The following is a 20968-nucleotide window of genomic DNA, read 5'->3' as shown; positions in this document are numbered from 1 at the left end:
CTCGAAAACTTTTCTTAACCTGTAACTTACTATAGTTCAGCCAGTTCAGGCGAACCGAACAGAACTCCTAATAAAGTGAAAGTATTCTTTCATTTGTTGGTTTCGTGTATCAGTCTTGATTGATGACCAAGTAAGATTTCCCATTTGATGGTCTGAAATGCCTTCTGTGATCACATCCTGCACTCTTTGGTGCAAATTCTGAGGAACAAAAATTAAATTTAGTGTATGGAGTTACTTTTGACAGGCACTCTTGTTAGAGCTTAAACTATCTGAACAAGATTATATGTTCCAAGTGTTGTTTGTTGCAGCTAAGGCCTCTTGCCCAGGACAATCTTCTGTGGAGCTGCGCCATTGAGGTCCTGGATGAATTTGACTCTGAGAGTCTTCCAGCACACCTGCTATGTCCGGTGCCACTCAGGCTGTATCCTTTTATTACCCAACTTTGGTGAGGTGCTCAGTTTTGCGTCTCATTCTTGCGCCTTGACGAAAGCGTTAACTAGGGTGACTAAGTCAGCCTGTGTGAGCAAGGCCTCCAAGTTCCTTGCATACTGCATCGCCAATCCAGAGGTGCGTCTACTCTCTCTGGTCTTGTGTCGGGTAGTAGTGGTGCAAAAAAGCAGTTGCCTTGTCTGCTGTTTGGCAGACTAGCACATTGAAAGATGCTCTTGTCAATTTTCTTCTTGGAAGCAGAGATGTGCAGTTGTCCGCCTGTCCTACTGGGATGTGTGCGACCTGAAGAGCGGGCCCCCCCAATGCACCAGCCGCACTTGGAGGACAGCAGTTCAGACAGGCCAGTGGCTGCAGGGTAGGCCAGTGCTAGTGTCTTGACAGGCAAAGGAGTTAGTTTCAAGCTTGCACCACCCACAGGAAGCTTCTGTTTTTCTTTTCTGCCTAAACAAAGGGGTCCATACTGGGCCATAGCAGCTTAGAAGAAGGTTTCTTTTGACTGCTCCGAGAAGTTGTTATAGTCTTTTTGTTTCTTCTGTTTGACGGCAGATCCTGCTGCTCAGGAGCCAAGCGGGAGCCTTCACTTTGTGCTCATCCCGCACCGCAGTTCGGTGATGCTGCTTCCACTGCAGAAGTTGCCCCCAGCCCCGGTGTTGAGCCTCAGTTTCGCATGCAGCAGACCAGGAGGCAGCTATGCACCAATCGCACCTGACGAGCAGTTGGATTGTCAACTCATCCAAGGAATACCACTAGTTTCAGCGACCAGCATTTTCTCGTCGGTGCAGCAAATGAACACTGCTTTCCTGGCACCCCCGAGAGATTTCTTAGGCATGTTTAGTCCGAGAGATGTGATTGTGTCTGCTGCGGATAGAGAATTGGTGCTAATACTTTGTCTTGGCAGGTGATAAAGGCCGGACCCTTGCAGATGCAACAGGGTTTGGGAGTGCCTCTTGGGAGCTGTCCATCAGTCTGGCTGATCTGGTAGTGGACAGCACTGCTGTCTCGGCTCCTGCATCAGAGAGGAGCAATCTCTCGAGTTTGGAGAAATGTCAGCTTTCAGGTATGTTCCTGCAGCCACTAGTCCCATGTCAAGGGAACATGCTACGTGGAGAGACACATTTTTTTAATTTTTGCCCGAGGACAATGAAACTTCGGATATTTATAGAATTTTGCCTGCTCTTTTAAAACAGTCATCAGTTTTAATATGGCTTATATAGTTTTTGTTTAGTGCCCAACCCAACGACAGAAAAAAGTATCTTTTGTGCGCACGCTCCGACATTCTAATTTTTCACAAAAAGCATCGAACAAGTGCTCATTTTGCTTTTTATGAAGTGTAGATCGCAAATAACGAGCCCAAAGCTGTGCATTACTTTTCAATATTGAACAAGGAAAAAAATGGGTCATAATTTTCATATTTTTGTTAAAATTATATATGAAATTATGTTCTTGCAAGGAACATTTAGCTATATGTGAATGCTGTAACAATTGTTTTTGCTGAGATATAAAATAGAGAAGCTCAAGGGGTAGAAATTGAGAAGATTTCACTATGCTAATTTATACTATCGTCATTTTCTCATCCAAGCTTTCATCTCACCATAACTTTTTTAATACATTTTACAAAAGATATAAAACACCTACTCAAAAAAGTAAAAATATCAAAATATTTCTATGTGAAAAAAAAAAATCAAACATGGCATAAAAACGCTTTTTAGAGATATATTCATTTTTTTAGCAAATCTTTTATAATACTTCACAAAACATGTCAAAATGTTTGTCTTTAAATTATCTTTACGAATATTTAAACATAATATGCCGACCCTTAATTGTCTTCTTGTTACTGACGCGGAAATGCAGCTAATTTCTCAAAATGTGGCAAGATTGGGCGTCAATATTTAAAAAACTCCATCTTTTATTTTTTTAAACTGCCCTTGGCCTTTTGCGGTGACTTGAACTAACCTGTGATGGCAGAACATTGAGTAACATATGACCTTCGAATAAGAAAAGCTACGACAAAACAAACTTTCACTCGGAGCGAGGCGACGTCTTCGTTATAGCGGCTTTGTCGCATAACGTCGCCTTCACGGATGCGCAGTGATGTGATTGCTGCGCCAATTGCGCCAAACTGCGCCAAGGGGCTAACCCTGCTACATCCTGCTACATTTAGCCAAAATATGGGTAATCTGCGCCAAGCCTGCGCCAAAGGAACAATTTCGGTCGCCTTTCAAAACCGAGACTAAACTAAGAACGTAATTGAGCATGCGTGAGCTAGGTGGCGCAAGGGGCCGCCCGACACAAAGTACCCTGTATCCATCTGGTCTTGCATGGTTTTGCCGCCGTCTCGCGTTTCGCGCCTCGTCGTCGCGGGAACCTCGTCTCGCGTCTTTTTTAAACTTTTTCAACGATAGACGCGGGCGTGTGCGGATGCTCCGACGCTAGCGTGCCAGACATACCGTCATGCTGTGAAACAAATCCACGTTTTTGCGCGACGAGAGTTGCTTTGTGAGCTGAAACGCTGGTCGCTCGACGTCGGGTGTTGCCGTCCCCACGTCGCTGCAGATATGCTGCTTTCTAGACTTGTTCATCGACATTCCTGTCCTTGTTTAAATCATACTCTACTATACAAAAATCCCTCTTTAAAAGGATATTACAACGAAATTTCGGCGCTTATTTCTTGGTCTATTCGTGTTTAAGGGAGCACTATCACATCAGACACCAATCTCTTGTTGAGAAAGGCACGAAAAGGAATTTTAAAACCAATTAAACGATTAGCAAGGAGCACCTGGTGGATGTCTCTAACGCCTTGTTTGTAATGCCCGTATAGGAACTTTGACATATAGTGACGATAACTGTCTCGCCTCCGGCCACCACGAGAGAAAAGGGGAAGGAAGAGGTCCCCTCCTTACGAGAATGTCCTTTGTGTCTCCGAGAAGTCGCTACTGTCCCCCTACAAGGTTACAGAGGATTAACCCGTCACTCAAAATTCGTACGAAAGCAGCCGCTTCGGTGGCTGGAAATGTTTGGACATCTTCTCGACATCAGCCTCCCCGAAGCTTTGTTCGTTCCGATACGAACTACGTCAGGATTGCGGCGAATGTCACGTGTTTTCTGTTGGCTGCTCTCCGAGCGCATGCCAGAATAGTCCGTTTATAAACAAAAATAGAGCGATCAGGCTCAAAATACAAATGTGCAATTACCATTTAAGGAAAGTTTGGATCACATTCAACCTATTTCTAAACACGACGGCTGTTTTTCAAATTTCGTGCAAGTGCCCCTTTAATTCAAAGACTGCTTGTCGAAATAATGATGACCTATGTTCCTCTCGGTGGGCTTTCTTTCGAAGGGGACCCCGGTACGTGAAAAATTTGCTACGAAAGAAAGTTGGTAAAGAGAAGCGATCTAAAGCAAAGAAGGCAGTGTCTGCACGCTGAACCCACGCAGCGCGCTTGTTTGTCTCAAGTTCAGTCGTTGTACAAAGCGCTTCAAGAAATTTTTTACCCTGGCTCGCGATGTCTTGCATTGATGCGCTCAGGTTCTTTTCTCCTGTGTCTTTATATTATACAGTGCTAATCACACTTGTCTATAACGCGCGAGCGTGCGGCGTTCTCCGGGGAGCGCTAGACTGGTGGCATTCGCAGAAACTAAGCTAGTCACGTGGCGCAACATGGAACGGCCCGCTCAAGGGGTGTCCTGCCCACTCTATCAGCTGGCGGCGAACGCGGTGTCATTGTCGGCGATCAGTGCTTTCGTCCTGCAGGACTCTCTCGATACTATGCGCAGTCCTGTTAAATCCGGTCAATTGATATACTTTGGTTTTTTGCATAGTAGCAAGCCTTATACCAGCTTGATAAGCTATAAAAGTGCTTCGTGATATATTTTGTTTTTGTTTTTTGATGACTACATCGTTGATATGCCTTCATGCTCTAGTTCGTTTATTGTTCGACCAATGATGTTTGTAAAAAGCGTGCGAGCAGCCTTCCGCGTTCGCCGCCAGCTGATAGAGTGGGCAGGACACCCCTTGAGCGGGCCGTTCCATGTTGCGCCACGTGACTAGCTTAGTTTCCGCGAATGCTACCAGTCTAGCGCTCCCCAGAGAAATCCGCACGCTCGTGCATTATAGACAAGTGTGATTAGCACTGTACCTCACCTGCCGGTCTGGCAAGCACGCGCCGCTGGAGTGTTGTTTTGTCGTATGCTGGAGAGTTACATTTCGCATACTATATTGGGAACCAGTTGGCGACGGAGCGGAGTGGCATTGTTCCGATTTCGATTCAACAGCCGTTGTCTCCGCTTGCGCGACGAAGCACATACCACTGCAAGCCTGCTGATGTTGCCCTCACGTGCATGTGAGCATGACTGCACGACAGAGGCACCAGCCGGTACTTTTGTAATTCATTGTTTTACGTTTGCTTACTTTTGACGAAAATCTGGCACGTCGGGAACCAGTAAAACGGTGGCAAGCGTTCTTTTCGGAATCGTTCGGCAACGCCTACAACACTGTACACTTGTGGGATCTCTCAGCAGTAAAAACACAAAAAGCGAGTTCCGTCACAACACAGCGCAAAGCGTCCTTCGTTTGTCCAGCACTTAAAACAAAATACAAATTTTTTCTAAGAATTTTTGTTTTAAAAGCCACTTTCGCTACTCCGAAACACGGTTTTGGCTGCTCCAAAAGCCACGTTTCCTGCTCCAAAGCTCTGTTCTGGCTGCTCCAGAGCACTGTTCTGGCTGCTCCAAAGGCCACTTTTGCTGCTCCAAAACACTGTTTTGGCTGCTCCAAGAGCTGCTCCAAAATGGCTTAGGCCAATCACATCACTGGAAGCGTCAAAAGCTGGAAAACGAGACTCTATTGTAGAGAGTGGAAAGTCGTGCTGTTCTAAGCATTGCTTTATCGTTGTGTGACCATACCCCCTGCCCCCTTCTTCACACCCCTTATCTCGAACAAGAAATGCCTGCAAACGTCACTGCTGGCGGCAGTTACGAATCGTAAGCACATCACATACCTTGAAACCCAAAGCTAAGTATGTGAAGAGTCAGTTGCAGGAAAATAAGGTGAAAGTAGTTGTAAGGAAAAATATGCAGGTCAGTTGGTCAGGAAACATTGCGATCTGAACCCTGAGACGAAGAAAAACAAAAATAACGGACAGTGCGGAACGAAATCTCAAACGCAGCTGGGCTTATCTACAAGAAGAACGACAATAAATGCATGTCTACACAGTAAGAAAAAATAAGGAAGATGAAGACATGTGACCGCAAAGACTTGACCGAACCTAACCAGACAAACTGGTTAGGTTCGGTTTGGGAGCCTCGCTGACTAAGTTGTGCTCACACAAAATAGAGGACGGCTTTGGTATACAGGTGATGAAACTAGAGGATGGAAGGTACCCACTTACGCTTATTAAACATGTGGCAGAAGGATTGTTACGAAAACTTCGGGGAGGTGGAAAGGGTCGTGGGAAGATCAGGCGGAATGTTAGACCGACCGTGATACCATATGTGACAAATTTAGCCATAGTCTGAAGAAAGTGGGCAAAAAGCATGGGGTACCGGTACTACTCTCGGCGCCTCAGAAATTGGGTGAACTGTGTGCAAGAACAGAAAGGGGAGATTTAAGGGTGTGCATACAGTGTGTTTCACGAAAGGTGGACATTTTCGATATTGCGAAAACTGCATTGCAACAAAAAAAGGCTTGTGTCGTTTTGGTCCTGGGTCAGGGGCCTATATTTAGGAAAATGATTGAAGTCCGAGATAATTAGATTGTTAATTATTTTTGCTTAATTAACTTTTTTAATATTGGGTTTAAGGGCATGTTTCAAATAGAAAATTGCGCAGCATCATCAAAAAACCCTAAATGAACGAATTGCCGAACGATAGAAGGCACGCGAAGCATTTTAAGGCTTTCTGAAAAACCGCACAAATAAGCCTTAAAATGCTTTGTGTTCCTTCTATCGTTCTGCAATTTGTTGATTTAGGGGTTTTTGTTGATGGTGAGCAATTTTCTAATTGAAACCATGCCCTTTGACACAATATTAAAAAAGTTAATTATGCAAAAATAATAACAATCTAATTATCCCGGATTTTAATAATTTTCCTAAATGGGCCCCTGGCCCAGGACCAAAACGACACAAGCCTTTCTTTGTGCGACGCATAGTTTTCGCAATCTCTAATTTGTCCACCTTACGTGAAACACCCTGTATATAAGAAGAAGCATGAAACTAAATATGTAGAGTGGAAAGAAGGAGTGGTGTATAGAATACCTTTAATGTGTGGGAGGGTTTACATAGGACAAACCAGAAAGTATGTAAATGACAGACTAAAGGAATGTGCGCTGTCAGTAAGATCTTTGCTCTCGAGTAATCTAGCGGTACACTGCAACCGATGTGATTGTGGCCCAAAGCTTCAGGAAATCGTTATCCTGAGCAGAAACCGTAACAAATTGACTAAGGAAATTTCGGAAACGTTTTTCATAAGGAAGTGCGACGGCGACACATGCATTAGCGCCCCATCGATAGCATTGTATGATTTGGAGGTGGCGTATCTACAGTCCTTTGTTACCTCAAGCTAGAAAGATTATATGTAGATTATTAGAAAATGTGTTTGCATGATGTCGATGGTTGTTTGATGAGGCATATATGTTTCTTCTTGAGTTTAAGTCAGATTAAGCGTCACTTGCAAGTGCACTCTACTGTGTGTGTATCTTCCTGAACTGGTCCTCGTTTTTTAGCGCTTTTAATCCTCAAATGTACCACAATCTAGCCCAAGTGAATACCCTTTTACTGCCCCTGATAAGATAAGTGTGATGTTTTTTCGAAACAAGCAGGTTGCAATTTTCGTTTTTATCATGTTTTTTTTATCCAGTTAATGTTATGTTCCCAAACTTGTTGTATTTGAACAGTGGAAAAACTAAAAGCATCAGTAACTATGTTCTCTTGGTAGAAGTTTATCTGCTAATGTTCAATTTGAAGTCTGTACAACAAAATCTCTGTTACATTTATTGTTTCAAATATATTTTTTTATAGAGTATTTGACGGTTTCTGTATTTTGAAGTTATATTTTATACTAACAGGTAAATATTTTCCCAGCCACCGTTATTAAACTCTGCCAAAATAGAACCAAACAAAAAGTGGCAACATATGGCATACAAGCCGAAGTGCTTTCGTCAACAGCTAATTCTTGATTTTCGGGAATTCGCCATGAATGGTCGTTAGGAGAAAAAAAAAATTATGATCCTTAGCCGAGTGCTTATTTTCACCTGTCAGTGGTCATTCGTCAAGGCTATGAAAAGGAACATCTGTCAATTGAATAATAAAGGAAACGTGAAACAAACTTGTGAAAACCCTTATGCTAAATGTCTTCAGCATGTGTGTTCCCTAGTGCCAAAGCCAGACAAAAAAATACTGAATATACTGAGTAGTTTTGCAAATGCGGGCATACTAAGGTGTGAAGCCAGATCTCTAAACCCCATTAATACACAAAATATGTGTGCAGGAAAACTAGCAAACCGCCATTTCTGTTTTACCTCTGTATTGATTGTACGAGAAGGCAACTGTGTTTTGCTTCCTTTTAATTTCATGTTTGTCCCAAAACCACACGTTGTCTGCGCATACATATGTCGTCATTCTCTTTTTTGGTAGTGCTTATATTTTCCTAACACTCGAATAGTTTCCTGAAAGCTGACTTTCGATAGTATCGATGGTGATCTAAAAGCCAACTATCGATGGTACTATTGACAGTATTATCACTATCGCTAGTGCTATCGATAGTCAACTATCGATAGTACTTAATTGATATCTGACTATTGGTAGTTAACTCGATAGTTTTTGACACTATCAATAGTTTTTGAAAAACTATTGGTAGTATCTAGACTAAATTTTTTGGTTGATTCGCATCACTACTCACATGTCATTGCAAGGCATTTTCCCGCTTATTAAAGGACACATGCAAAGGAACAAAAAAATTTTTTTAAACAGCTTAGATAGAAAAAGGATGTCATAATACGATTTTACAACGAAGAAAAAAATTTTTAGAGCTATATTTACGGCGCTATACGAATTTGTAGTTGGCGCCCGCGGGCGCCACAAAAAAGTGGCTCTTATTTATCACGTGACTGGCCCTTATATATCACGTGGTGCTTGCGCTCTTTCGGAAGCTTCCTATGGCCTGTCAAAGTAACTTATTCGTCTTTGTTTGAAGTATAACAAAAAACTAAGATTAATAAGTATTTTTTAGAGCCCAAAGGAAACTCCTGAAAAAGCGCAAGCAGACGTGATAGACCTGCACGCCGGTCAGATGACGGCGGCGGCGCCCCGAAGCAGACGAACTTGTGCAGCGGCGGCGATGGCGGCGTGGAGAAACACATTGAAGCGGAGTCGCACAACGCTCAGCGTGCGGCGGCGGCGTGACTTTGCGGCGGCGGCGACGCAGACGGCGGCACGCAGGCCTACCACGTCACCAGCGGCAACTCCCGCGGGCGCCAACTACAAATTCGTTTTGTGCCGTAAATATAGCTCTAAATTTGTTTTTTCCTTCGTTGTAAATTTGTTTTATAATATTCTTTTTCCATCCAGCCTGTTTAAAAAAAAAGTTTTTTTTCCTTTGCATGTGTCCTTTAAGGGGTTGTGTGAGGATACCAAGGTTTCTTGGAGAGGCACAGCAGAGCTTTCATGGTCATGTTACTTAGTGAATCATCTTAATTTTCAGCATTTGCTTCTTTTAGAAGAGGGTCGAACATTGTCGTGCCAGCCTAAGCCAGAAACGCTAAGCCGATGCCCCGCCAGTCTCCTCCTCCGACACGTGTATTCTTTTAGGTTGTCGTCCCGCATTCTTTTCTTTACAAAGAACACAAAATAAAGGCTCGCAGTCCTTGACGTCTGTCGTACTGTAAACGACTTCACTTTTGTGGTCACATAATTTTGTGGATTTCACTAAGTATGAAATTCGAGAATATTTAATGAGCACAACATGTTACAATTGCAAGTGGTTTGCTATCTAGTGGTTGCGACAAAGTGATCTATTTGCATGGTCAATTTTTCTCTATTTTTAAATTGTGAAATTTGTCAAAATTTGTTATTCGCAAAAATTACTTCGTTTTAGTATTTGATGCGGTTGCTGAGATAGTTAAGAACAATATTTCGTTCTCTAATAAAAAAAAAGGTAAAAAAGAAACTAAAACATTTAAAATAGAAAAACCTTGGACAGAAAAAAAAAAAGAAAATGTTATCGTTCAGAAAAGGCTTTTGTTGATGTTCCCTCATCAGTGAAATGCTTTCTAGACAGTTGTTGAAATGAACGAACCACATGAGGAACCTGATGGGGCAAGCAGATGCCAGCATGCAAGAAGAATAGCGGCTTGGTTTTCTTCAGTTTTAATTCATACTTGTTAAGCCCAAAGCTGACGGTGCGGTGGGAGCTCGTGCTGGCCGTACCATTCAACCGCTTCCTTTCGTCGCCCGACCCTGCTCTCTGTGCGTAGCTATGGCCAGGGACATAACCATGTGGGGAAAGATGGGCATCTGACTGGTCCGACGAGCACTTACCATCCACGGCACTGTCCGTACTTCAAGTCCCGAGGGTCAAAGTGAACGTCAAGAAGGGGGAAGTGGGGAAGAAAGAAGTTGCAGCTTCTGCCTCGTTTCGTGTGATTACTAACTGGCTGCTAGACTAATTTTTCCTAATCCTAAATGGCGATGTAAAAAAGAAGGGTTCTTTCCTTCTTTCCTCTTGTGGGAAAAACGACGAGGAGAAAATCGAGGAGAGTAGAGAGTAAGCTTCCTCTTTTCTGCTTGTTGGTCGGCCTTTAAGGCAACAAGACGGGCAGAATGAGCTTTTAACTGGGGTGGCAGTGATAAAGTTTATGGGGTAACCAAAGACGTGCAAACTTGCAGTGTGCTTTGAGAGTAGATAAATTTAAGCTTGTTCTTGTAGCAGAAACACTAGCTGTATGCAGGACAATAGCTGTGTAATCATACTCAGATGAAACATAGCAGGCGGCTCGTTTCTGGAATGACTTGAGCCGAGTAATTAAGTAATGTTGGTGGGGATTCCAGGATTGCAGCAGTGCATTATAATTTTGGCTGAATCTAGGCTTGGTAAGCCAGTTTCCTCGGTTTCAGAGAGATTCCCGATTTTCAGAAGTGATTGGGGATCCTTCGGACTGGCCAGAGCGGAGAGCCCTGCTCCTGAGCTCAGCTGACATGGCCAAGCTCTCTGACAACTCAACGATGACTAGAAGTGGCTCAGCTCCGAAGAGTGAGTCACACCTTTGGCAAACGGAGCTTGTTTCTTGCCTGCCTCACTTTGTTTTTCGTTTCATGCAGCCATAGCTGTGTCAGCAAAGGACATCCTGAGATTTTTTGACGAGTTGGGGAATGCCAAGAGGCCACCGTTGGAAGCAATAAGCTACGAGGTATGTGGGGCAAGTTTCCTGTAGTGGCAAGGCACCTGTAACTGATGTGCTCCCACCCAGAGAGGCCTTGCAGCCCCCTCGGTGGACAAAGAGCAGTTGAAGATAGCAGAGTGGCCACGGTGCCTCCAGTGCAGGTACCACGACGTGTAGTAAGTCTGGCTCTCCCAATTTCTCAGTAATGGCGGCCACACATTTCCACGGGTACCGAAAAAACAACCGAGGAGTGGTATGTTTGCAAAATGGCGAGAGGCTGCAGGGAATCATTGCTCACCGCTACTCACCAGCCTCCGGTACTGGCGCTCGAGGCTGGCATCTTGGTTTTTTGTTGAGTATGCAGGCTGACCACATTTCTGGGGATGTAGATTGAGTGGATTGGCGTGAGCCAAGAAACGATACACAGCTGTCAAGCTACCGCCTTGTTTATTTTGCGAAAAAGAGAATACAAAATAGGGCAAAAAAAAAAAAAAAATGAAACAACAGGTCTGTTTGATTCGCCTGAACTGACTGAACTAGTTCAGCATTGCAGGAACTGGCGCATTCGATTCAACCGGAAGTTGCACGGCCGCTGCACTGTAGCGTTCATTTCATTCCAGTTCTGAACGAGTTCAGACCCAATTCCTCGAAACCTTGCACCGGCTCCGGACTCAGTTCAGCATCTGCAGAAGCAGACGATGAGAGCAGACGACATTCCTTTTTAATGTATTCCCGACCTAAAATAACGTGGCTCGGAAAGGGATCCGTCGGAAAGCGCAGTCCGTGGCTTTGTGTCCCACCGTCATCTGCTTGTGGTGCAATTTCTTGGAACTCGAAGCTCTGGCTCAAACATCTTCAATGTTTAACAATAAAGTCGAGACGGAGGTTACATTTTCTCTCATTTATGAAAATAATGTACCCGTGGTGGACGAGGAATCGAGATTCAAACCATGAGTACGAGTTTGGTTGATTGGGATATTCTGAAAGTGTTTTAAGCAGCTGCTGGCACAGGTTTGGTTTCCTGTAGTAAGCGTTGAAAGATTTGCTCACGTAAATTGTTTCTTTTTGATGCTGCACGGTACTATGCTCATATTCTTGTTAATCGACATAGGAAAAGTATCACACTCTTAATAGCCCCCACCTTCACTAGCTCTTGGATGCAGACTGACAATCCCGATACAATGCAGAGGTGTATAATTTAGTGCATTGGCACTCGCGTGCCCCGTAGCTGAGCATAATACTGCATGCTTTGTCTGCTGGTATCTCTGACCGCCCACTAACTGCCTGGGAAAAAAATGCAGAGAATCGGCATTGACTTGGTAGTTCCGTGTGAATCTTTCTTGAGAATCAGAGTAAACGCTTCAACTTGATGTCAAAGTGAAAGGCGGTAATTGTTTTGGTTAAGATGCTCTCATCAGGCCTTTGACTTCTAAGTGACCACTACCATGCGCTGGCCCCAGTAACTCCCGATGCGAAGTCATCCTGATGCTGCGAACCTATCGTCGAAATGCAAAACTCGAGAGACTTGAAATGAATCTACTGTTGCTAAATGAATGTGAAGGACACAAACGCTTATGGAAACAATTTGAAGCGGATGGCCGTTAAAGATGCAAACAAACTCATTTCGTGCAGAAATTGTTTTTAGTGCTCAAACATTCACAGAAAACATTTTGTTTATGTACTTTAAAACTAAGGAAACGCAAATGGCCTCATCAAACCGCGAATAATTGAATCTAGCATACGACGTGGCCATGGAGAGACGAGAGCCAACAGATGCAGGCGACACCCTGCGCTTCCTCTCCGGAAGCCAATCACAGCACCAGTCCTAACGATGTGGCTGCAACGACTCCTGCTCTTCTCTGAGCTCGTACAGAACTAGTTCAGAACTTTCTGGTCGAGTCGAACAGACCTAAAGACTGCACGACCTTAGCGCTGGGTACTGCCGCCATCTTGGACGGTCCATTACACTACCAACAGCATGTTGATATCCTAATGCCCACTAAGCTGTTAGTTTGCTTTGAACCTTAGCGCTGGGTAGTGCCGCCATCTTGGACGGTCCATTACACTACCAACAGCATGTTAATATCCTAATGCCCACTAAGCTGTTAGTTTGCTTTGAATTGGAGGTTTATTTATTTATTTTACTCTGTGGGTGAGTAAGTTCAGACGCATTCCTATGCAATGAAAGCCAAGTTATACCTAAACTACACACAATACATAACAGTGGAGTGTCACTGTTAGATGAAACTTGTGTATCTTCTGGTGGGTTGTTCCACTCTAACATGATTCTCTAAAAAATAAAAAAAATAAAAAAATAAAGGATGTGTTCATAAATAAATATTATATTTTTATCAGTTTTCCTGTGGTTCCCGCCATAATCTCATAATTTGTTTGCTTTCCTTCCTTTCAGTTCATCCAAAATGTGTTGGTTTCAAAGGGCTACATTTTGGTATATGTTTCATATCTTGGGTTGTAGTCATGTGCAAAGAGTGGATTTTGAGTTAGAAGCGAATAGTTTCTCCGAGCCTTTCACTACCATGCACCATGCTCAAACAAAAATCCAGCTCAACTCGTCAAGGTTGTTCCCAACCTTACACTTGTACACTTCTAAGCTCAGTTAATTTTAGTATAGCGATATTTAGGAACTTCCTTGCAGCTATCATAGTCGAGGGGGGTTTATAAATCTGCTTGCTTTATGCAAATATTCTTCCTTCAATTTTGACAAAAACAAACAACAAAACAAGCACGAATGATGAGCTCGGGTTGTCAAGACATCGCCGCCCAACTTCTACTCTTGCGTAATCACGGCAGGATAGCCCCGTTAAGTGCGCTTCACAGCAAGCACCCATCCACTGCGGGGAAGCAATATCTGCAGTGCCCACTACAGGCGTCTATGTACAGTTTGGCCATTCGTTGGGAGGTATAGGAGACAAATGACGAGGCGCCATTGGCCGAAAGTGGGCTGGGCGTGTTGCAGGGCGTCTTCACAAATTCGAATGTGGCCAACCAGAAGCCGGAAGTAATACCCTGGCTGTGGTCGCGAGAAACAAACTTAATAAGTGCATCGGAGTAACTCTCGGTGACTGAAAATATGGTGCACGTGATGTTACAATCACAGTCATCCAAAATCATGGTGGAAGAGTGCGACTAGCAGAAGGATCGACGTAATCCGTACGCCAGGCACCGAGGGCCGGGAATTCGCCATCCGAGCAGTCACACCCTGTCTGAGTAAAACAGAGTTCAAGCGGCACATTCGTTTCTTACATTTTTCCGCATGATTATGATCAAAACATCACGTGCACCCTATTTTCAACCATGAAGGGTGACTATATTTAACTCTTATGCGCTTAATAAAACAATTAAAACAGTTTTTCGCAACCACCGCTAGGGGATTCTTTTCGGCTTCTGGTTGGCCAAGAGAGCATGCCAAGCCTTCTTTCTGCGTCTGCGTGCACACCCTAGCTCTGCCCGCACCTCCGGTTGACCAAACTCTCTGTATACACAGCTCTGGAGCCCACAAGCTCTGCGGGTGTTGCTTACCCGTAGTGCACGGGTGCTCGGTATTAAGCGCACTCAATGGGGCTAACTCGCCACGATCAACATTTCGAAGAGTGTGAATATCGCAGTATTGAGTAGCGTATTATTCAAAACTACTATTAGAAAATAGGAATATCTGCACAACACTAGATTTAGGTTTTCCATATGTCTGTTTTAATCTTATCTCAGGCGTGATTTTGGGGTTGAATTTATGCATTTTGACGGATAAAATTTTTATTTGGGTGTAGGGGGGCACAAGCCACTAGTTTGTTGGATGTTTTGCTCTCCCGTTATTGGCCACTTAAGCACTGGAAGGAGCAGTGAGGCAGAACCTGACGTTTCTCCCGCTCATTGGGTTTAGTTCGCTAAATTAATTTGTAGTGGATCTCTATAGCAAAGAAGAAAAAGATGTTGGAAGGACACATGGCGCTGCTTGCACTAGTCATTCTTATTCTGGTATAGTAATAAGTTATGTTATTTTAATTCCTGGTCTAACAAATCCCAAAAATTTAAGAACTTTATTAGGTGTTCTTTGTAAGAATGTCAACCTGTGATTCTTTAAAAATCTGGCCAAGTTTGGCAGGGTCCTCTGTGTAACCTATTTTATATATATATTTTTTTTTATATCTTGATATCCAAGAAACGTTGAGAATTTTCTTCCTTATTAAAATTAAATTATAAAATGCACACATAGAAAAACAAGTTTTTAATGTTTTTATGCAATTCACTTATTCAATTAGTACTATTAATAATGTAATGAACCATAGTCAAAACTTGACCCTGGTAGTAGCAGGACACTTATGTGATCATTCTCTCAAACACACATCTGATGACATAAAGCTTCTAAGATGCCACAGAAACAAGGTATTACAGTTTCTGCTGATAGTCCATGATATAGGATCAGAATACATATGGATGAACATAAAATATGAAAAAGATGTTCTATTTTGAGAATTGATAGTACAACCATGCTGCATTTCTTTGCTGTCCTTAATTTAACCCGTTTGTGGGAAAAAGGGGTCCCAGCTTCATGTACTCTGCGTACTGGAGACAACCTGTCCTAGGCTCTCGCAACCTCGGCGCTAATGAGCTACACCAGACGCTCCAGGGAGAATTTTTTCTGGGTAGAAGCTGTAAGCAACATGGCTGTAGTGCCTGTTGGACTTGCATTGTTTCTTTGCAAGCGTTTTAACTAGTGGTCTCACCTCTTGAACAGTTACAATGTGGACTCGAAAAGCTACGAGAGTTGCGGCCAATTTGTGGGAGAAAGGACCCCACTGGATGAAACTGCCACAACCTGCATTCCGAACCGGGCATCGTCGGTGCTTGCCATCGCCGAGGTGACCGCCTCGGCAGCATCTTCCTGTGGCTCGTCCCCCATCCCCCGGAAAAGTGGGCGCAAAACATCGTCCACCGCGCCCGTCGGAGACAGTGTGCCGAGCGGTGCCGACGAACTGCGAAGAAGTCCTCGAAAGAAGTGCACCGTGATTGCGGGCCAGCGGACGACAAGCTCAAGACTACGGAGGAGTCCGCGAAAAGCTGCAGCGGAGAAGTCTGCCACAGGGAGGCTGCAGCAGGTGACGCAGGCCAAGAGCCCAAGGAGACTGGACTTGGAGAGGGTCAGGTAGGTGTGGGTTGGTTTGTTCCTGCCAGGCTGGAACTGGGAGTACACCCTTGGCTGTTTAGGTTCAGAGTGGTTGGCAGCTTACTCGGAGCAGCTACGACTGACAGGATGAGCGCGTGCTTGTTTCCCTCTGCCCTGGTTTTGCATGCACTCTCGAGGCTCACTAGATGCATTGCTGAAGAGCCTCCCTTCGGTTCTCATCCTGTTTATAGCCTTCCTATACACGGTCGTCTGCATATGGAGCAAGCCAGCCCTTGTTTACATCTCCATTGTAAGCTCAAATACATTTCAAAAGCGCTTCAGGTCAGGTACAGAGTGACTGAGAGCTTCAGAAACAGCTTTGAAATCAAAATAATGTTGCCCCTTTTTGTGTGCAGTATGTCCGAAACATGATACACTGAAAGTATTGATGGGAATATCACTGGGCTGGAACACTTAAAGGGCAATTCCGGTAATGATGCAAAGCATTTTGTGATTGCTTTCCTATTGGAAAACAATCACAAAATGGTATAAATCCTTCTTAGAAACTATTGACAATAAACTATTAATATATCTATTAAAATATCGTAAATAAAAGATAAGTTGGTTGTCAAAGTTTTTTTGCTGTTTTAGATTGCTCTCCGGGGTGCGCCCTTTGCTTTTTATGAGCTCAATCAGAACAATGGAAATCCCTGTCGCCCCCATAAGTAAACTATATCTGTGTTGCACAAATCCGGAATCCTGCTTGAATATTATGCTAGGAATGGAGATCAAATGTGCAAATACGGGACTTTATCCAGATGAAAAGGAGAGTGGGGGGTTTCTTTTAAATGGTTGTGAGAAAGAAAGGAAGCAATAGTGCCTTTCAGAGCCTTTTCCACTGAAATAGTGCCTCATTGCCAACCATTTGTTACTTGGATCACAAAAAATTTTCGTTTTGATTGTATTTTTTATCCAGTTAATCTTATGTTCCCAAACTTGTTGTATTTGAACAATGGAAAAACTACAAGCATCAATAACTATGTTTTCTTTGGTATGAGCTTTTTATCTGGTAATGTTCAATTTGAAGTCTGCACAACAGAATCTCTGTTACATTTATTCTTTCAAATATATTTCTTTATAGAGTATTTGATGGTTTCTGTATTTTGAAGTTGTATTTTATACTAACAGGCAAATATTTTCCCAGCCACTGTTATTGAACTCTGCCAAAATAGAGCCAAACAAACAGTGGCAACATATGGCATACAAGCCGAAGTGCTTTCGTCAACAGCTAATTCCCGATTTTCGGGAATTCGCCATAAATGGTCGTTAGGGGAAAAAAAAATTATGATCCTTAGCCGAGTGCTTATTTTCACCTGTCAGTGGTCATTCGTCAAGGCTATGAAAAGGAACGTCTGTGGATTGAATAATAAAGGAAACACAAGTGTAAGACAAACTTGTCAAAACCTTGATGCTAAATGTCTTCAGTGAGTGTTTTCCCTAGCGCCAAGAAACAAAAAAATACTGAATAGTTTTACAAATGCGGACACACGAAAGTGTGAAGCCTGATATCTGAACCCCATTAATATACAAAAAATGGGGGTGCAGGAAAACTAGCAAACTCCATTTCTGTTTTACCTCTAAATTAATTGTACAAAAATGTGACTCTGTTTTGTTTCCTTTCATGCTTTTCCCAAAACCAAGCATCGTCTCCCCATACATATGCGTCGTCATTCCCTTTTTTGGTAGTGCTAATATTTTCCTAACACTCAATAGTTCTCTGAAAGCTGAATTTTTATAGTATTGATAATCATCTAAAAGCCATCTATCGATAGTACTATCGGTCGTCAACTATCAATAGTGAACTATCGATAGCCGACTATTGATCGTCAACTATCGATAGTTTTGAAAAAACTCAATAGTAGCAATAGTAAATTTTTCTATAGTTTTACATCGCTAAACTTTGGTCAGTCTTTTTGAATTTAGGGTTACGAATGTTTTCAGCTGAAGCAGTGTCCCTAAATTATAAGGTATAATTTTTTTTTTTTTCCGATATTGTGTGTAGTTTTATAAATATCACGGTTCAAAGTTTGGTTTCGGGCGTCTACGCCAAAACTGAAACTATCTGCTAGAGGGATGGCAACACTGATCACCAGCCATAATGGCCGCAACGCGACGTTACCGAGGTGCTGCGGTACGCAGTACAACTAGGTGTGTCGCAAACTTTTGTTGAACCGGATTTTTAGGTCGAACTTTCGGGGTTCGACCTTCGAACTTTTAACCAGATGCGACAGGTTCGACTTTGTGGACAATGTGGCCAAATTTTGACACAAACACGTCTAGGTTTGGAGAATTTTTTTTTTATGCAAAGGGTTATTTTAATTTTATGAACAGTTGCAATTAAAAGAAAACAATCCTAATCACTGAAGAAGTTAATAACTTCATTTTTTGTACTGTATTAACTGAAATAACCAATCAGGGCTGCCCTTAATTCATCCCTTAGCCATCACGACCCAATCCGAAGCCAACTGGCCAGCCTGTCGCGCATGCGCATAGCAGTCGAACCTGAGTCGAACCTTTGGCGAACATTTCACAAGAAGTTATAAAAAGTCGAACATGGTCGAACTCGAACCTTGACCGGTTCGCGACACCCCTAGGTACAACCAATCAACCGCATCTCCACTGCAACATCACAAGAGTGCTGCGCCAGTGTTCCTTGATTAAAAGCTAATATGCTTGCCACCTGCTAAAGAGCAGCTGGTTGCATCTTTAAAATCAGGTTTAGTGGAGCATGCGGCTTCAGTTTGACGTAATATTTTGGCTGTGATCATATTCCTAAAGCAATATCGGTCATTTTTTTTTGTTTTGTTTTCGACCAGAGTTGCCCTTTAACTTACCGGAGTAAATAACCAAACTACTACTAGTACTTTTCTTGAGTGTTCGCCAAGCATTGCTTATGATCTGAATTTAAAGAAACACATTTTGAGACATATCCTTGGAATACAGTGCAACCCACTTATGACGATAAGGAGAAAACCTGAAATTTCAATCAACCGATTATTGTTGTATCTGGACTAGAAACCCGGCCCTGCTTCAGGACGTAGAGGGCATAGATCATGCTCTCTATGCAGACGATATCACTGTGTGGACGTCGAGGGCGGGGTCGGAGAATTGGATGGAGGAGACTCTTCAGAGAGTGGCAGAGACCGTGCACGAGTTCACTAAATCGTGCAGCTTCAGTTGCTCGCCACAGAAGTCGGAGTTACTCGTCATCAAGCCAAGAAGAAAGAAAAAAGAACAAGAAAACGTCCGCATCACCATCAACGGGACAAACATAACGCCAACCACGCAAGCACGTATCCTGGGTGTCATCTTCCAGAACAATGGCAAGGCGGGGGCGTCGATCGACAAGATCAAGGTTTCTACAGAACAAATTTCGAACATGATCAGAAGAGTCACGAACAGAAGAAGAGGATTGAAGGAGGACGATGCATTGATGCTCGTCCAGGCCTTTGTGACGTCCCGCATCGTTTACGCGGCGCCGTGCCTCAAGTTACTCAAGAAAGACAGAGACCAATTGAACGTCATTATACGCAAGGCAACCAAGATGGCGCTGGGCATGCCGAAGCATTCGTCGACCGACAAGCTTCTCGGCATGGCCAAACACAACGTCGTTGAAGAGTTAATAGAAGCTCATCTGTCTAATCAAAGAGTTTGGCTCAGTCAAACTTTGGCGGGACGTCGCGTTCTTGCCAGGTTGGGCTGGCAAGAGGCAGATCGGAAGGAAACGGGGCCGTTACCCAGCCAGTTTATGGGCGCATAAACTTGACAGTAAGCCGCTGCCTCGAAACATGAGGCCGGGTCGTAACGACGGCCGCAGAGCAGCTCGTATAGCGGCCTTGACAAAAACTTTAGATCAAATAGAAGAAGAGGAAGAGGGGGTCACCCTCTACACAGACGCCTCGTTACCCAAGTTTTCATCGAAAGCCACGCTGGCAGTTACGACGCGGGATGCACTTGTAACCTGCGCCTCCATCAAGACGTCTTTTCCGGAGGTGGCAGAAGAGGCCGCAATGGCGCTAGCACTCGCGCAGCCCAAAGTGGGAAGAAATGTCACTGACTCGCAAAAGGCGTATAACAGCTACAGAAAGGGGTGGGTGTCTCTTGCGGCACTAGATATTCTCAAGAGGAAACGCGACGTACCCGAAAGGAAAGTTGAGCCGATATGGACGCCGGCTCACTCTGGGCTGGGGGGTAACGAACTTGCCCACCAGTTCGCCCGAGAGATGGAACACCGGGTCGAGGAAGGTGAGCCACAGTCTATAATTAGTTATAAGGACATTATGAACTACTACAGGGCAGAGAGGCGACGTTACCTCGATCCTCACAAGTCGCTTAGCAGAGAACAGCAAGTTATTTACAGGCAGATACAGGCAGGATCTTTTCCGCACCCTTACCTTCAAAACAAGATGTACCCGGAAAGGCACAAGAAGGAATGTAATATCTGCAAGAATCAGTTAGGCACGCTCCAACACATCATTGGAGTATGCGATTTCGTCAAGCCAATCCCCCCACCACTTAAGGGGTGTCCAAACAGGACACTACAAAACGCACGACTCCGACAAATCGTGAAAATTGAAGCGGACCCGCCCGCTTCGCGCCCGCTTCAATTTTCACGATTTGTCGGAGTCGTGCGTTTTGTAGTGTCCTGTTTGGATACCCCTTTACCATCCCCACCAACCCACCCCATCCCTCATCCTCCCTTACCAAGCGACGGGAGGCCTTGCTAACCAGCCCTGTACTGGAAGACCAGCTCGTCCTGATCTCCAGGGGCCAAGGGGCTAGGGAAGCATATGGGTCCTGTGACGAGGGAACCACTTCCATCGACGGCGTCTAAGACGACGTTGTAATAAGCTCGGTTCAATAAAGTTGCTTCTCTCTCTCTCTCTGGACTAGAAACTGATCACTTCCAGTCTAGAAGCTGATCGTTATAAGTGGTACATCGTCATATGTGGTATCGTTGTGAG

At 43.9% G+C, this 20968-nt stretch overlaps 1 protein-coding gene across 2 annotated transcripts in view; it reads left to right on the top strand.

Moving 5' to 3' along the window:
* The window catches only part of LOC8027557 (mdm2-binding protein), a 45032-nt gene that overhangs the window by 23160 nt on the left and 904 nt on the right, over window positions 1-20968 (top strand). The window contains exons 9-17 of one of the 2 annotated variants that reach the window (XM_029989333.3): window positions 309-421; window positions 501-567; window positions 691-805; window positions 997-1275; window positions 1349-1507; window positions 10576-10692; window positions 10761-10849; window positions 10910-10998; window positions 15576-15983. In XM_029989333.3, coding sequence (XP_029845193.3) covers window positions 309-421; window positions 501-567; window positions 691-805; window positions 997-1275; window positions 1349-1507; window positions 10576-10692; window positions 10761-10849; window positions 10910-10998; window positions 15576-15983 — 1436 coding nt within the window. The remainder of the gene's footprint in view (window positions 1-308; window positions 422-500; window positions 568-690; window positions 806-996; window positions 1276-1348; window positions 1508-10575; window positions 10693-10760; window positions 10850-10909; window positions 10999-15575; window positions 15984-20968) is intronic. The other variant, XM_029989339.3, reaches the window with a different exon arrangement.

This window comes from Ixodes scapularis, unplaced genomic scaffold (genome assembly GCF_016920785.2).
Source record: "Ixodes scapularis isolate PalLabHiFi unplaced genomic scaffold, ASM1692078v2 PGA_scaffold9__187_contigs__length_104089568, whole genome shotgun sequence".
NCBI lineage: Eukaryota > Metazoa > Arthropoda > Arachnida > Ixodida > Ixodidae > Ixodes > Ixodes scapularis.
This window is presented reverse-complemented; position numbering and strand designations above follow the sequence as displayed.